Source organism: Boleophthalmus pectinirostris, unplaced genomic scaffold (assembly GCF_026225935.1).
Source record: "Boleophthalmus pectinirostris isolate CB_2022bp ecotype Guang Dong unplaced genomic scaffold, ASM2622593v1 HiC_scaffold_1, whole genome shotgun sequence".
NCBI classification, from domain to species: domain Eukaryota; kingdom Metazoa; phylum Chordata; class Actinopteri; order Gobiiformes; family Gobiidae; genus Boleophthalmus; species Boleophthalmus pectinirostris.
In genome coordinates, this window is record NW_026570970.1 from 21957565 (window position 1) to 21975570 (window position 18006).

The window sequence follows — 18006 nt, forward strand, 5'->3', positions numbered from 1 at the left end:
GATATATTTTTTGTACTCAAAGCTCTCACTCGTGTTGCCTGCTGTGTTTTTGTGGTGTTTCTTGTGTTGGTTCACTGTTAATCAGTGTAAAAATGCATTAAAAATAGATCCAATTCCAGCTTTTCACATTAAGGAACCGTTCAAAAGAGCTGACTTTTTCACGAACAACACATCACTAGCTGCCACCTAACATCACTTCATCTTTGACCAGTTGAAATGTTCTTCTACAACTTAGAAAATGGAAATTCTTTGTGTTTTTATGAAATTAGAAAGAATTGCATGCCTCGTCTGTCATTCTGCACAATGCTAACCGCACGATAGTTGGAGAGTGAGCGCAGGCCTGGTTGGCTCGGAGAAGCGTCTGACCTCTGGGGAGTCTGTGTTGTATCATAGATGTTTGTATTTGAAGCTCAGAGATATTCCGGTCCAACTGCCTGAGGTATTCCGGTCCAAATGCCTGTGTCCCAGAATGTCTGCTGCAGTCATTAAGAGTCTCTCTTCAAATCAACAGCGCCATAATTTACATATGACCTATTTTACTTTCTTAAGATTATGTAGCTTTAGTTTATGCATGCTTTTAATCTATTTCCTGGGATCGCATTACCTTAAAGGTGTACTTTCTGACTTTTCTAGTAAGTAGATGCTATTGCTTTAGCTGGCATATTCCACAGTATGGCATTAAAATTATGTTTCTCACAGTTATTCAGTTGTTGTTTTGTTCTAAATAAAAACGTGTGTAGACTCACCTCTTCACAGACTTGAGATGTTGCTAAGTTTAATGACTTCAGAGCATTGTGGACAAGACGGTTACATCTCCATGAAGACGATATAACCCTCCACCAGAGAAGTTACATAGTAGTGGACATTTTAACCAAACAATTTCACTTTATACTAGCTGTTACAAGGCTTTGTACTTTAGTGTGTACTTTTCCCACCAAATTAAAAGATGCAATATTAAATTCAATGTATGTGGACCACTGAAATTGATTTTTTTTTTTTTTTTTGGTCGTCTTAGCAATGTGTTTCCTACTCTTAGCTGAAATCTACATTACAGCAGTAGCATAATTGAGCCTTGTGTTGTATTGGTCAGTATTGCTTCTGCCTCATCCATCAATGACAGTAGTTTTATGACTGGTGTCTTTGTACAGAGCCTGCTAGTGTGAAACAGCCTTGTCAATTGTGATGTTTCAACAATTAAAACAGCTGTAAGAATCACTCATGTTTTGTTGTGGCCAGACTCAACACCCAAGACTAATCTGAGCTGAACAAGACTATATCGCCACACTTAATTGTCAGAGTTGATCCGGAGCCAAAACCACAGATTAATGATTGTGGAACCAGTGCAGTTTGGGGGTTAGCCGCAGCTGGTGAGGCCACTGCAGCTGCTCCAGTTGTTCAAGGTTAAACTGAACAGGAAGTCTTGACTTAGTCCTTTTTTGTTCTGTCTAACAACATAAAGGTTTTCATTGTTGTCATCCAAGGGCATCTCATCTCCACAAACTGTAAACTTTTATTTAAATTCTTCTGCCAGCATTCAAGGTCTTCATTCTTATGAGATCAAGTTTCATATTGTTTCAATGGTACTGCGACTAGAACAGCATAGCTAATAACATGAGTGTAAAATTCTGAGTAGTGTAAAATTCTGCAAAAATTAATAGAACATTTGTGTAGTTTTAATGTGAAGCCCACAGTTAAAAAGCGCAAAATAAATTGCATGTTCTTGCTGTGGAAGATTGCATTTGTGTATGTGAATTTACCTGCTGTATAATCTTATAATAATAATATGTTTTTTCCAGTTCACAAATGGATCAATCTATGCGAGTAGATGTCACCGTAATTAAATAAATTACACTGTTTGCTGATCTGTTATGATGTTTCCTCATCAAAAACATACCTGGAGTTTAGGTTTAGTTCTTCTTTGAAACAGAACAGACTCTGCTCCACTATGTTTTTAAACTCCATACAGCTTCATTATAATCATTTGTATAGTTTCAGCCGTGGAATTGTCAGTCTTTATTAAACACAGGTAAAAGGTAGCTGTTAACTTGAAAACTACCACTACATCACATCATGTGGAACAGAGCATTTTGACTTTGGAGATGTAGACAGTAATAATATAGGGTTAGTCAGACATGTGTGAATGAAACAAAACACAGCTCCAGGTATGTTTTTGAGGAGGTAACTGCATTATAACATGGCTAAAACCTCACAAGAGTCGATTTGCGTAATACACGACTTTTAAAAGGTTTGGGCAAACTGCCAAAAGTAATGAAAAAAAACATGAACATTGCCTGTACTTGAAACCCTGACTAATGGACAATGACTGTTTGCTGTAAACTTAAAAGTGAAAGCTGTTAAAAACTCACACGCATTTGCCTGTCTCAGGTCATGGGGAGTGCCACTGTGGGGAGTGTAAGTGCCATGCGGGATATATCGGCGACAACTGTAACTGCTCCACGGAGACCAGCTCGTGTGTGTCTGATGATGGACAGATGTGCAGTGGGCGGGGCAGCTGTGTGTGCGGCCGCTGCCAGTGCACTGAGCCTGGGGCCTTCGGGGACACCTGCGAGAAATGTCCTACCTGTCCAGACGCCTGTGGGACCAAGAGGTGAGGATTGGGGTAGGAGGGACGTGTGTATTATTCCTCAAAATGGTACAATATTTCACAAAAACTATACATTTCTGAGATTCAGTTTTTAATCAGCCGCCATATTTCACTGAAAATAAAAGTTCCCAGGTCTCCAAACTGACACATTTGCCTATTGATAGTCACATCATGCTGGGGGTGTTCTACATGGATCTCTATCCATCTCTTTATAAGTGACCATGATGACACAATACACACATTAGCAAACACTGGTAAATACATTTTAAGATTGTTGTAAAACTCAGAAAAGAGCCTGTGATCAATACAAACGTTCATGGTCTAGTTTAGGTTTTTGATTTTCAACAAAACAGTGAGATTAACTAACTGAAAAAACTGCTGGCTAAGCTGCCCTACAAAGGAAAAATGGTTAAACTAAGAAAAATAGCTTTGTTTAGATGTATGACATGTGTTACGGTATGATGCGTTGATATTTATCAATCACAACCATCACAACCATTTGACCTTTGACCTTAACAGAAAATGATGTGATCTGAGATAACGTATTTGGAGACAGTCTTTAGTTTGTATTGAAAATGAAGTTGTGAAAGTTTCAAGTCTGTATTTTGTTGCAGTATCTGTGAGTCAAATGAAAATTTCCAGTAAAACAACAGAAAAGTGCAGTGCAGAGCTGCAGTTACTGCACTTTTACTTTCTATCACTGAAAAAAGTGTAGTTACTACAAAAGATTTCTTAAAAATGAGACAGAGCCATAAAACTTTGTCACAAAATAAGACACGTGTTAAGAAGGTGTTCTCAATTTTGAAAAAAATATGCAGTTACTATGTTTTTTCCTTTGTAGGGCAGTAATGCTAGCTATCTTGTGACTGTAATGTTATTTGTTGTCTGACTTGTTTTACAGCACTAATCATCTTCCAACCAAATCTGCTCTTTATGGACAGATTCTGCTAAAATAAAACTCAGATTAAAATCTAAGTCTTCACACCCCATGGAGTACTGATGACATGAGCTGCAAATTATCAATACTATATAGATATATAGTTAGATATATATATATATAGATATATATAGTTAAGTTAACATAGACATGACTGACATATGAATAAGCCAATCAGAGAAATGGATGGTCTGATTGCCTTAAAACAAACATAACTGTTAATTATTTTTAAAAAGCCACAATACTGAGAAATATTGCAGAATTAATGAGCGAAACACTAATCATTGTTAATATGAATTTTTTTGGAAGTCAATACTGTGCTACTTGTTATACTTGAAGATTTTCAAGTGCACAGACAAAGTTAAGAACCTTATAAACTTGTCATAAATTACAGTAAACCCAATGACCTACAATAGTGGTTGCATTTTTAAAACTCATAATAGTCTGTCCAAATGCCTCCTCTAGTTAACTTATCTCAGGCTTGATGACAGTCATAAGAGAGTGTGCAGATAACTTTCATGCCATTTGTGACCCTTAAAAATGAACCGTATGTGTGTCTGTTTGAAGCTGGCTCTCGCTCTGATGCTGCTGCAGTCTGAGGTGAGGGTTAAATGCCCGGGACTCTTATAAAGTGAAGAGCTCTCTGTGTCTCTTCACGGACCTCCTTACATGCACATGGGCCGTGTTTCCAAGGATCCAAAATTGTTGTCTAAATGGAATGAACTCTGACCCCCGAAGAGTGTTAGCTTATGAGAGGGGGCCGCAATCTCTTCATGGATTTCGGAATAATGAAAAGATATGACTGTTTCTATAGCAGTCATTTAAACTATGCAGTGTTTGGCTTTTTGAGACCAGGATCTTGCTGCAAGTGTATAGTATATTTATACATTATACACTTACTTACACCTTTTACAATATAAAATACTTAATTGTGGGCACAGTTGTGTTTTTTTCCCGATGATGCAGAAGAGAGGGAGTCACTATTTGTGTGAATGGTCTTTTATGTTATCCAGGCTAAAAATAAACATAAAATCACCTATTATCCAAATCAAAGTTATTATGCACTGCATGGGATCATCTAATTGTTTAAAACCCAATTATGTATGATTCATGTTGTTTGATCTTTGACCATGTGACTATAATGAGGTTTTACAACTAGGAGTAGCTTTATCAATGATAGAATGCACCATAAATTAAACATATCCTGCTTGCTGCCTGTTATGGTGTCAGATGGAGCCTTTCCAGGTTACTTTGAGCAAATGTTGTCAATGTACAGAGCATTTAAAAAATTACAATTTTATGAAAATTTTAAGAGCATCTCAACTGAAAGTCATCCAGACTAAGTACAGAAACCTCTCCACATTACTGTACTGTTATAGTGGTCTTCTTTTGGTCTAGGGAATGTATTGAGTGCCGTCTCTTCAGCTCGGGGCGTCTGGCGGACAATCAGACATGCCAGCGTCTGTGTAAGGATGAGATCATCACTGTGGAGACCCTGAGTGAGTAAACACTGCACAGACACAAACATGTGCCCTCAGTCCTGGCACAGGAAAATATTTACATGTGTCACATCTGCTATAGTTCAAATTCTCACATTACATTCTTGTTTTATTAGTGTGTTTATTGATTTGTTGTTGTGGAGCATTTCCAGTCAGTAAGTGGTTTGGTAACTTGATGTGTGATACATAGAACACGTGCATGAGGTAATTATAAAACTGTGCTTCATTTAACAAAAACTGAAGGGATTGTCTGTGCATCTACTTTGCCAAATTGTCCCAGAATCAAAACCAGAGGTGAAATGAGTTCACCCAAGAAATGGTACATTTGTTCTGAGAAAAAAAAATACATTCTACTTTATATTTACTTTGAATATTTGAATATATAACTATATATTTTTGCCTATCTAGAAAAAAAAAATAAAATAAAATATCTAAGTAAGAGCAAAGCATTTTCTCTTGAAATGGTTGTGAAGACTGCACATATTTAGTACAGCTACTGCTAGTTGCATAAGGAGTAGCAGCACTAAGAAAGGCAGCAGCAAATTTAATCTTAATTGGTTAAAAATCAAGTTATAGTTTTGACAACTTGCATGAGTTGGAACATTATCTTTGAGGTTTTTACCAAAAACTGTCGCACCATTGCACACAACACACGCCACATCTGTTCTGTTTCAGACTTAATCCACCATATTTTTTCCAGATTTCCAGACAAATGCCCTCTTTTTTTAAAGGTTTTCCACTTCCATCACATTACATTTTAAACTGTCACTCTTCATCTGACAGTACATGTTTAAGGACACTGGGATTTATAGACACCTTTAATCTATTGTCATGCTGCTGCACAGAGGAGATGTTGAGGAAAAATCTCCATTACTATTAAAGTGACTTTTTAAAGATCTTATACGGGCCCTCACTTTGGCTTTGGCCCAGATCTGACGTTTTTCCTAGCATTCCCCACTAGTTTAGCCATCTGACTGGTCCTAATGGAGTCCACATGTACATTCCACATACTTGGTGCATGAAATAGAGCGGGACAGACAGAGAGAGAGAGAGAGAGAGAGAGAGAGGGAGGGGAGAGGAGGGGGGCAGTCTGACCTTAGCCTCCCTCACGCATGTGTTTGGGTGATGGATGTCGATTGAAAACAAGAACACTGAACAGCAATACCGAAATGTTGTCGATATTTAAAGATTGCTTTTTGGGCTATGTGGCTTTGCAGAAAGGGGTCAATGAGATGCATACTTTTGTACTAGTTTAGTTGGATAGAAGAAAGAACATTTTTATTATGCTTCTAAATTGTTGTGATTGCACTGCCAAAATGGGTTATGGCTTTTGCAGCTTATCTTATGAAAAGGTTGTCTGCTTGTTCTACAATATGGTATAAATTTGTATAGCTTTCATTTTTTCAAGTGCAGGTGTTTTTATTACCAAGAAAATTCCAGGCAGTAACATCTCCCTTGAGACAGTCTCCTGATTTAAACCAGCTATCCTAAACATCTTAATGAATTGTTATTGTTTTCTTATTGTTGTTTTTCTTGTTCTCCACAGAAACAGATGAGCCCGGTGCTGTGCTTTGTCTCTATAAGACAGAGAATGACTGTGTGATGAAATTCACTTATTCTGAGCACGCCAGCGGCCAATCCATCCTCACTGCCCTTAAAGAGCCAGGTCAGTGCACTTAGCAACAACACTTCAGCTTTGCCTTTGTGTTCATCACTTTAGTATCAAGGCTGCATAAATAACCTTCAATTTAAGCAACACCTCCTTGATTGATTTGTTCTGTCCTCCCGCTGAACCGCCATGTTGTTTTCCATTGTGGTTGCTGCCTCAGAGCCAGCAGTCTAAAGCACTGGCGCTTTTACTGAAACTGAGCCCAAACACATGACCAGCCGATGAAGTTTAATTTGAAATGTATAGCACATAACACATTCGTACAGAATTTATTTTTGTGAGCCAGGCAATATAGAGATTCTAAAATGTTGCTTTAGGTTTTGTTATGCTAAAAATATATTGCCTCAAATGAAGTTCTTGCAGAGGTGCGAATGCAAGGAAGGATAGTGTGGTCCAAAGCAAGAAAAATTATCTGACGAACGCTTTTTGCCGAAATGTGATTTAAAAATAAAAAAAGCTTTTGGACATCAGCCATTTGAGTGTGCTAAGCATTTTTTTATTTACTTTTAAAAAGAATATATTGCTTACCACATTGATTATACTATCACTGTTTAAAGGTATAGTTATAGGTTTCATTGTGTGTTATAACAAGGTAAAGTTGACCCTGAAGTAGGTCACAACAAATTCATAAATAAAATAAAGAGAGGTAGATGTTGTATAACCAATAATATGTTGTATAATAATAATTATATAGTCAATAACAATATGTTTTGTTCCTGTTCCAGAGTGTGCGAGTGGACCGGATGCCCTCACGGTCCTGCTGGCTGTGGTGGGCAGTATACTGTTGATCGGTGTGGTGCTGCTCGCTGCGTGGAAGCTGGTTATCACCATTCATGACCGCAGAGAGTTTACGCGCTTTCAGAATGCACGGTCACGAGCCAGATATGAAATGGTGAGTGCACAAGAGGGTCAATATACTGTATGTGCACACGCATTCACAATGACAGGTGAATTTAATTGGACACATTATCTCTTATTTAAGTTTGAGCCGATGATTTGCCTGATTCCCATTGATACATATTTCAAATCTATATCTGAAAAAGTTTTTTTTTTTACATTTTATCCTCATAAGTCTCATAAGTCCATAAGTCCATAAGTCCTCATCCACCATTGAGCTCCATAAACCAGCACTAACTCTGTCTTTCTCACCTTCAGGCCTCCAACCCTCTGTATAAGCAGCCAGTGACCACGCACTCTGTGGAAACAGACTTCAACATGTTTGGGAAGTCTTACAACAATGGAGGCTTGCTCTGATCCGTCAGCACAGGGCGCGGCAGGACCGGTCCAGATCACAGAGCCAGGGACAAACTCTCTCCTCTGCACTGCCCTCCTCCAGTCACAGAGAAGTAGACTGTGCCAAAGCTGCACTTCTGTGGCCTTTGTGGAGATGGGATTTCTGTTTTTCGTGTTTGCATGTTGGCAAAGGCAGCCAGCAGGAATAGACTTTTTTGGGAATAAACTTCAGATTTTGTCCACTCGTATTCAACCACCGTGTACAGGCCCAAATGTGTATATTTTTATAAACACTAAATGCCTTTTTAGTACTGAGTAAGTGTGGATTTAATGGGATCTTGTTGAACATGTGTCACTACAATATTCTTAACAGTACAAAGCACATAATGCAGAAGATGGCTGTCACAAAGTTGTGGTACTACTAACACTTACTAAGCAATACAGCCTCCATTTTGCACAAAATAGTCTTGTAAAGATTTAAGAGCATTTTTATAATGTGTGAATGTGTATTATAGTGAGCTCCAATTGCACTCCCGTTTTTAAATCAGATTAGAGTTTCCATTGCTCCCTCAGCCTTGGGTTCACAAGTTTAATCTACTTTTTATTATCGTCAGTGTGTCCTTATAAAAACACTAGACATGACGTTATTAGCTTCACCCTTTCTGTCAGAGTAGAATTTTCTGACTTGCACTAAAAAAATCTGTCAAATGCCAAGGGCTAGTCAAAACATGGAGCGACAATCTATCCATAACATTTAGTGTCTGTAATGTGTTTTTGAAATATTAAGAAGTAGTTCCAAAAATCATTTGTCTAATCAGAGTTAACAACAAAGTGTGTTCCTATATACATTACTGATGAGGTACTTTGCAAGCAGTATATTAATCAAACCAGCAATAATATTTTGGGATAGCTATATGAAATACATCTGGTGCTAATATGCCATAATTTCATATTAATTTCATTTTAATACAATTTGGTGCTTAACTGGAAATTGTAAATGCCTGATTTTGGCAGGAAGCAAAAAGTAGAATAAAACTAGCCTGTGATGTATTCATAACCAGTAGCTGCCTTCATGTGGATGGCCTCTTATTAAAAATCTAAACATATGGCTGCTACATTATTAACTCCATGTGACTGGGGGGAAACTTTGAGTCCTCTAAGACACTGACCATGATCTTAAATCAGTGTTCCCACTGAAAAGGCTTGGTGTGGACTGTTTTATGGGCGTGTGCAGCTGAGGGAGAAGGCTAGACTTGTGCGATCATCTAAAAAACTTGTCAGGGACTTGGAGTTGTGTGCTACGTGTGAGTGAATGTATATAATAATACAAGGGTATGTGCAGTATGTACATATATGAAATGAAATAGAAAAAAAAATATTGCTGTAAGATTTGGCAGAGTTTACAAAAGCCTGATTGTTATCCACTAGTTCAGTGTTAGCCAGCATCTGTGTACAGGTCATTTATTACTACGGTCCACTACCATTTGATGTAACATTGCACAAGACAACAATAAATTCATCAGTGTGTAAAGTGGTATGTGCTGGTCCAAGCTGGTATGTTTGTCCTTTATTTCATTCATTCCATTCTGAATATAGCAGAATTGCACATAACATAATTGTATATGTTAAAAGAAGTTAAAATCTTAAAAGAACTTATATTTTTGTCTGCTTTTCTGAGACTGAAGAAAGTATTTCTCTTGGGAATTTTTTTCACTTCTGTTTTTAAGACTTCCCCAAATATAAAATGGCTACAACAGCGTCTTTTCCATTTTTAATGAGTTATAGTTTTTACTTCTCCACTGTCTGGTGGTGTATTTATAGGAAGTGAGGAATGTCACTGACTGCTGTGTAAGCACCAAGTATTCATTAGCTTTGTACTGAAGAAATCCAATAATTGTCAGTCATTGTGACTGTTGGAATCAGCTAAACCAGGGAGTGGTAGAAAGCAGAGCAAGTGAAATCTGCAGAAATGCACAATCACTAGTGCTTTAACTGGATGTTAAACTAAAATGACAGGCAGTATTATTTCTGTCATTATTGCTTGTTAATGTTAATGCTTGTGCCTTTTTAAAACGTTTTACAGCAGGTTCATAACAACATGTTGGCTACACCATTCAATCACTCTTGTACCATCAAGAACTGTCTTCCGCCTATCTCACAATTAGCGTTTCATAGTCTTGACCTGTCTTGATAGTTAATGGAAATCTCAGTCTGGGTAAAGGTGAGGACAGTTTGACAAAATATACACGATCTGTTTTATTAATTTCATAATGTAGCATTTTCTTCACTCTCCATGTGGGTTGAAGGTGCGTTAAGTGCTGATGCTCGTCTTGTGTCTTGTTATTTTTAAATCTTAATATTTTGTACAAATACGTATGCTACAGTGTTGGAACAAGGTCGTTGTAGTATGATGATTTTGGGTGTGTTGGTTCGGGTCTAAACTAGTGACAGCAGCAGCTCCGCCTGTCTGCGCTCGCCCCCGCGCTGACCTTACTGCTCTCTCCACTGCGACACATTCAGGATGGATCTACATCACAAAGGCTCCATCAGCCGTGTGTAACCACTTTGTCAAAAAGTCTCTGTGCTTTAACCTATGACCCCCGGGTACTGAATGCTGTTATTGTCGCATGTGCAATCAAAGGCACGAGGGCGTCAAATCCATCATAACGCGCCCCAACACTCGGGGCCATCCTATGCTCCTTGTTGCATCCGATGTAAAGCAGACTTACTGGATGTGGTTAAAATATTCAAACCAGTTATGGTTGTATGATGTGGTCATGTGAGTTTAAACATAAATTACGTTGCACTTTGACTTCATTGATGTAAACATTTGGAACATAAGGCTCTCTTTCAACGCCAAATGAATCAGACTTTCATTCATCCAGCAAAAACCACTGCTGAAGATTTACAGGGTCAGAGACGGTTCAACTGCTAGAATATGACTGCCCCCTGCAGGACACTGCGAACAAGACAAGAGTAATATATTTACACGGCGACGGGGGAGTCGGAGAGCGCTGCATAGATTTTTACGTATTACGATGGTGCCATCCAGTGGTCAGAAAAGGTCTGTAGCGTTACCTCCGTTTGAGCCTGGGGAGACTCCAGAAGACTACGTCGTGTCACGTGACCAGATCAAACGTGATCCAAGTTTTAATAAAAATCTATGCTTCTACAACTGAAAAATATTCAGAAGTGTCTTTTATGTGACAACTGTCATTAAAACACGTGAATAATGAAGGCCAAGTGCATAAATTGTTATCAACCTATTTAGACACGTGATTAAATAAAGAAGATAGATGCACAGTCAAAAACATCTTCGGATGACAATTTTGTCCCCAATCCCTTCTTTAAAACATTTGCTTTATTTGCTGCATTTGTCCTGATATGAGTTCAAACGATTTGGCGTCATCTGCAGCAATGTGCTAAAACAGCAAATATTTAGTTCTTTATTATTGTCTGAGTCCATAACAAAAGAAAAAAAAAAATTCTGTACTCTACACAAAGGATTTAGAGTGACGTTTTAGAGTTTACTTTTACTTTTTTTTATTGTGGGGTAACGTTTATGTTATTAAAACGCATGCGCTCCGAGATGGCCAAGGATCTACAGGCACACCCTTGGTAAACGAGCCAAACGAAGAAGAGCGCGGAGGACGAGAGAGCTCTGGGGGAATTGGACCGCCCCTTGGTAGGGCTCTGATGACGTAAATGTCTTCGAAGTGGTCCCGTGACTCAGGATCCAGGCAGTTGGGAAACACCATGGATCTATTAAATTAACATTGGGAAACACCAGCCGTGTCTTGCACTGGGAATATTCTTATTTCAGTTGGCCTTTGTTTTAAATAACTATTATTATTATTCTGTCGCATGTGGCAATAACTCGCACTAAATTCTAGTCTATTAGACCTTCATGATTGACAAGAACTAGTTACTTGTTGTCGAACGGAACTGCACCCTCTGGTGGTCCAAATACAGAACATTGAATGACAGTAGCCTCCATAGAGAGAAATTAAGTAACTTAGTAAATTTTAGGGACTTAACTTTTTGTGACATGACGTGTATTTGACGATGCTTCCCAAATATTAAAGTCACAGAGGCCTGGGACACCTGGGAAAACACTCAACAAAACATACACTTTTGAAATTGTGGGTAATATGTGGTAAATGTGTCATCTACCATTACTAACATAATTACTGTCGACACTACACTCAGCGCTTCCCGTACACTCTTGGTTCATCAGGTTGAAGACCACTGTATAAAAAGTGAGTATTTTTTATTCTTGTATGACTCCTACAACAGACATGATCTCACTGGTATCTGTTTAATCATGCTACCAACCACTGACTCCACCCTGCCTGCTCATTATTATAATAATTAACATCACACGCACCAGTGAAGTTGACCAGTCGCGTATATTAGGTGTCTTATGACCTGAACTTTCCACATGTTTAAATATCAAGTGAGACCTAAGGCATCATTACTGCGTCTGGAACCAATTCAAGCTCATTTTTACCCAGCAGCCCCTTCTCCTTATGTCCACTCTGGCCTCACGTTTCACTTAATCTGGTATAATTCTGTAGTTGTCATTGTGAGTAGTGGCTGCTGTTGTTGAAGTACAAATTGGTGTCTAGAGTTCTGAAAAGTGATGCATTGTCCTTGTTGTGTATTTGTATAGTGAGCTTTGAGGGGATTTGAAACATCTGGAAAAGACTTGTTTTGGCACAGGACTGTAGCCTACTGTTTTTTGGGAATTGGTGGCTCTGCAGTGGTCTGTGTTGTAATAGATTTGCGTAGCAGAGGTTTTAAGTAAGAGATAAGCTTTACTGTAAATCATTTAAAATCTACAGTATTCCATCATGCTTTATTTATTTATTAGGAGACAAGATTTTTAGATTAAGATTGAGCTACATTTTATATGATGGACCCCCACCAGAACATATGTGAACAACTTCTACAAAGTAAGGCCCCACAGGGACTGGGGTCAAAACCAAGAATCTTCATGCTGTGAGTGCTAACAACTTTGTTTACATGTTTAGTTTTTAATACAAAATCACTTTCAAGTAAATCACTGACAATGTCATTCAGCAGACAGGCATGATGGATTCTTTAACTATTGTAAATGTTGTGTGTATTTGTGTTGACTGTGTGTATAGACTGTCCCGTCCCGCAAGAGAACAGTAGTGAACCCCTCCTCTGCCCTCCTCTGTGGGGTTGAGTATAAAACAGAGGAGCTCTGACACATCTGCAGAGCACAGCTGTGGACCAGGACTGCATCATGAGGGTCTGGACTCTGCTCTGGACTCTGGGACTTCTGCTGAGGGAAATACATGCTTGGGGCTACCGCAATGGCATATTTCATAATTCAATATGGTTAGGTGAGTCAATTTAAAAAAAACAACAAAAAACAACACTTTACATTTTAATATATTTCTCTCAGTTCTTGTTATTGTTGCTGTAAATGAAAATGAGCACCTAACTACTTTCCATTCAAATCAGTCTTGGTTTTATGACAATGTAATCCAACATTTTGGATGATGTATATGCATATGCTTGCATGCCTAGGTTTGTTTTGTCCATTAGTGCATACAAAGAAAAAAATATACACATTATGGGGTCTAAACATGAGTCCCGCTATGTTTTGTGCCAAGTAGCATGTTTATGACCAATGAGTGCTGCCAGCAAACATAGGAAATGATTTCACTCAGGAAAGTGAGCGGACAACACATGAACACAGCATGGCAATTTTTACTACCATTTAAATGGTTTATTTGATTATACTAGCTGCATGTGCACTTATATCTTATCTTTTGGTGTTCATGAGTCTCAAATACATAAGTTAAAAAACACTTTCCTTTTAAACTTCAAGGTTTAGCCGCATTTGTCTTACAGCCCTTTGTATATTAACACGCAGGCCGTACAGCAGACCTTCTTTCTGGGAGAACATGAGCATAAATCCCCTATAGACGGATAAAATATAGCTACAGTGAATATGCAATACATTATCTGCCTTATGTTTTCTCCCTCAGTTGTTCAAACACAGACACTGGGGCCATTTGTTGCTGATTTGACATATAGAAAATGTTTTCCAAATGTTGGTGAAGACATGTTAAATGACTGCACACATGTTCATTCTATATGGTCACATTATTGTACTTTTACTGTATAGTAACAAGTAATATGTCTGTGTTTGGACAGAGCAGGCAGCTGGAGTCTACCACCGGGAATCACGCAAAGGGAGGTACCAGCTGACGTATAAAGAAGCCATTGCCGTCTGCAAATACGAGGGGGGCGCACTGGCCACTTATGACCAACTGGAGGCGGCACGAGAGATAGGTCTGGACCAAATCTAAACACAACACACAATGGCACACTACCATAGCGTTTAGTGATTGCTACCATATTTTTAGATTACACATTTGACCTAATTTCATGTTTTACTGCAACTTTCTAATTAATACATCTGTTCAGGTGTGGAATGCTTTTAGGGAGAGTTTCCTGTGTCCCAAGGTCAAAGGTCACTGTAAAACAGATTGTTAAACCTCTTTCCACAAGTGCTTGGTGGTGCACTGTTACATCACTCTGTGGGCAGGTTGGATGTGGGCAGTGGACTAGTCAGCTGCTCTGGTTAAGCCATTGATGCCAAGTCATCACTAGTCACTTCACCCTGAAGGATAGGCTGTTCCCTGGAGATGAAAACAAACAAATAAAGAAAAAAAAAGCACCTTGCTCATTACAAGTCTCTTTACACTGGCAGAAAACATAAATCTTAAGTATTTATTTGACAGTTTTCAAACATTGTCGTGATAGAATCTTTTCTCTCCGTTTCAGGGTTCCATGTGTGCTCAGCTGGATGGTTTGATAAAGGTCGGGTTGGCTATCCCATAGTGAAGGCCGGAGCAAACTGTGGATTTGGAAAAATTGGCATCATTGACTACGGATACAGGCTGAACAAGAACGAGAAATGGGATGTGTACTGCTACAACCCAAATGGTAAGAAATTTAAAAGTGCTCTGTGTTGTATGATCTTACAAACAAAAAATACATGTTTAAGTCTTCCAACCACATTATTATAAATTCTTTTAAGGGTAATCTGACAGAATGGTTACAGGTTGTACTTTTACTGTGTTGTTTAGAAAGAACATAACTAAAAAAAAAAAAAAGAAACAGAAATGGAAATATAGCTCTATTCATAAACTTGAAGGATGAAGGATGAGACCTCTTGTAGAAAGAACAAGAATTCCTATTGTAAAGCTGTTACCTTGGTCCCTCCCAGTCCCATATCTTGGACTTGCCCAAAAAAAGACAAGAGGCAGAGGTTGGATAAGATGATGCTGAGAGCTTGAGTGAAGTGACTGAGTAATGATAGCATAGAGCCAGGGTGGTCCAGAAACTTTTAACAGCTCTCTCCACCTGTAAATGTACAAAATCAGGAAAGTGAATGGATTATGTTCATTTGATTACACTTTAATCCAGATATTGAAAGAAAGTCAATTTGTAATAGAAGAGAGAAGTCAGCTGCACCTCTCAATGCTACAAATAAAATTGATGTTTATTTGTGTCCTGAAGTGTCCTGAAGATGTTTACTTGTTTTGATTTTGACTTTGCGGTTGGTATTGAAGTAAGTGTTGTGTTCTGCAGTTTTCGTATTTACAAATGAAGTATAATTCAGACCAGTTGTCTAAATGACCTCCTGGCCAGTTCCTCTTCGACGCGATTCTGCTCTAATTGAACAGATGTGTCTTATTTGTCAAAAACAGTAAACTCTTTCATTGTTGTTTAAATCCATCCTGCAACATTCCAGTAAATTCAATCTGTAGCCCCCCCACAGTCAGACTTTAAACTGGACCCCCACATTAAACAAAACACTTTCAATGATTACAACAACATCACAGCTGTTTACCAAGAAACAGAATAATCAGCAAAATAGGTTGAATTTTCATGGTGTAAATTGTAAATCTGGATGCAGTCTGTTTGCAAAAAACATAAAGGCCACAAGTACTGATCTTAATCTGATCTACAGCTTTTCGCAGCAATCAGAAGTTTCATTGTTCATTTGATCCCCTATGGGCTCAGGGCTCAGACCTGTTTCAAATTATTCAAGCTAAGAGTGGACTGTTTGCATTTGAAATTTGAAAAACAAACTCTTATCATGACGTCATCTCGCACTCGTGTTGCCCGGTCTACTTCTGTGCTTGTTCTTTTGTTTGTTGAGTGTTAATCAATGAAAAAAATGCATAAAAATTAGAAAGAAAAAGATATGGTTCTTTTAAAAAACTTGATCCCGTTCCAAACAGTGTTAAAGAACCATTCAAAAGAGCTGACTCGTTCATAACTACTCTCATTTTTCAGGCAAGGAGTGTGGGGGTGTCCTGACAGAGCCTGAGAGGATGATCCAGTCTCCCGGTTTCCCTGAGGAGTACCAGGATGAACAGATCTGCTACTGGCACATCCGGGTCAAGTTAGGTCAAAGGATCAACCTGCACTTCCTGGAGTTTGACGTGGAAGATGACACCGACTGCCTGGCTGACTATCTAGAAATCTACGACAGCTATGATGATGTGACTGGATTTGTCGGCAGGTTAGTTAGGAAAAATCATAGGCTTCTAAATACATTAAAAAATACAATTTAAAAATATAATATACCTATAATAAAAAAATAAAAATAAATATAAGACATTCAAATTTAAAGTTAGCCTATGTAATTTTTTTCTGATGAGAGTACATCCCTTGTTTGTCTCATGTTATTGCTTTGCTTGAAATGTTCCAAATTAGCATTAAGATTAAATGTCGCCATGGGTACGAGCAGGTAATGGCATTGTTTCATTTGTGGAGAGGTGACCACCTCACAGTGAGAATGTTTGTTTTTCAAGGTTTTTTTTTTTTTTTTAGCAATAAAAACCCCTATGATTGAATAAAGATAAATATATTTTTGGACATAATGTGGGACATTTCACCCACTGCAGTAATATCTGTGGAGACAAGCATGTGGCAAACCCTCCACCAGAAAAGTTACATAGTGGAACTATTAAGGAACTATTGCATTATGGTCTCTTTTCTGCTTTCAGATTCTGTGGTGACTATCTGCCATATGATATTTTAAGCACAGGTGAGTTTCCACTTTTACATAATTATTAGTATCATCACAGATAGAGTAGGTCTATGACATTATCATACACACAGCCGCATGTATTACACATTTAACATTTAATCTTGTTAATAATGTTAATAATAATGTTAATTTGTTAATTTATTTTGTTTAGGATGACAAATCTTTATAAACTGGTAGTAGTAGTAATAATAAATAATAATAATACATCCAATAATAATAACTGAAATATGTATTGATTTTTTGTAATTAAACTGTAATAAAGCATATTTTTTTCTGTATTTTTAGGAAACGTGATGACATTGAAGTTTTTGACTGACGCTTCAGTCACTGGAGGAGGCTTCCAGCTACGCTATAAAGCTTTCAATGCATCACTGGTTTAACACAACTGATATTGTATGAATATGTAACCTACGGTGGTACTATTTAACTTTTTGTAGTCTATTTAATGCAAATGCTTACCCCCACTGTGCAAAGATTTGGATTGTGCAGGTTCCTATGCTCTATTAATAAAGACTTATTTGCAAAATATGGCTTCCTTATTCTTTAAATTATGTAGTTTATTTTGGCCTGTTAAACACGGGGTGTTGTAACTGGTGCAAGTTTACAAAGCAGCAAAGTCTGTTGGGGCATCCCAATAAAGTTGAACACTACATCACACAACAGAATAGGCAATTAAAATGACAGAAATGCTAAACTATATTAGCAAAAAATAGATGCTAAAAGAATGTCACAAGAGAACTTCTGCAGAAATGTATAGTGTTTCCATAGAACTATAATAAAATAAAAGTTTTCATTATACACTACTCACAATAAGTTAGGGATATTGCGAGAGAGTGAGTGAATGTCATATATACAGTGTTTGTTTCACTTTAGAAACTTTTGGGATAGGGGGGCAATTGTTTTGGGGTGATAGACACACCTTATTTTGTGTTTTCCACGTAATGGTCTCACTGTGTA

General features: G+C 37.9%; 2 protein-coding genes across 3 annotated transcripts in view; both read left to right on the top strand.

Annotated features, from left to right (window-relative positions):
• Nucleotides 1–9480, top strand: part of itgb5 (integrin, beta 5) — a 29034-nt gene extending 19554 nt beyond the window's left edge. Inside the window, 5 exon segments of the mRNA XM_020936245.2 lie at nucleotides 2386–2608; nucleotides 4941–5041; nucleotides 6588–6707; nucleotides 7436–7602; nucleotides 7866–9480. Of these exon segments, the coding sequence (XP_020791904.2) occupies nucleotides 2386–2608; nucleotides 4941–5041; nucleotides 6588–6707; nucleotides 7436–7602; nucleotides 7866–7964 (710 nt within the window). The 3' untranslated portion in view covers nucleotides 7965–9480.
• Nucleotides 9481–11821: 2341 nt separating this feature from the next.
• On the top strand, nucleotides 11822–17555 carry tnfaip6 (tumor necrosis factor, alpha-induced protein 6). Of its 2 annotated transcripts, XM_055151189.1 has the most exons (9): nucleotides 11822–12202; nucleotides 12616–12746; nucleotides 12817–12944; nucleotides 13094–13315; nucleotides 14136–14273; nucleotides 14769–14930; nucleotides 16290–16518; nucleotides 17006–17046; nucleotides 17335–17555. In XM_055151189.1, the coding sequence occupies exons 4-9, from the start codon at nucleotides 13216–13218 to the stop codon at nucleotides 17427–17429; spliced, it is 765 nt and encodes a 254-aa protein (XP_055007164.1). In that variant the 5' UTR covers nucleotides 11822–12202; nucleotides 12616–12746; nucleotides 12817–12944; nucleotides 13094–13215; the 3' UTR covers nucleotides 17430–17555. The 2 variants fall into 2 exon arrangements, with proteins under 2 accessions (XP_055007164.1, XP_020791979.1); XM_020936320.2 differs by lacking the exons at nucleotides 12616–12746; nucleotides 12817–12944.
• The last annotated feature ends 451 nt before the right edge of the window (nucleotides 17556–18006 follow it).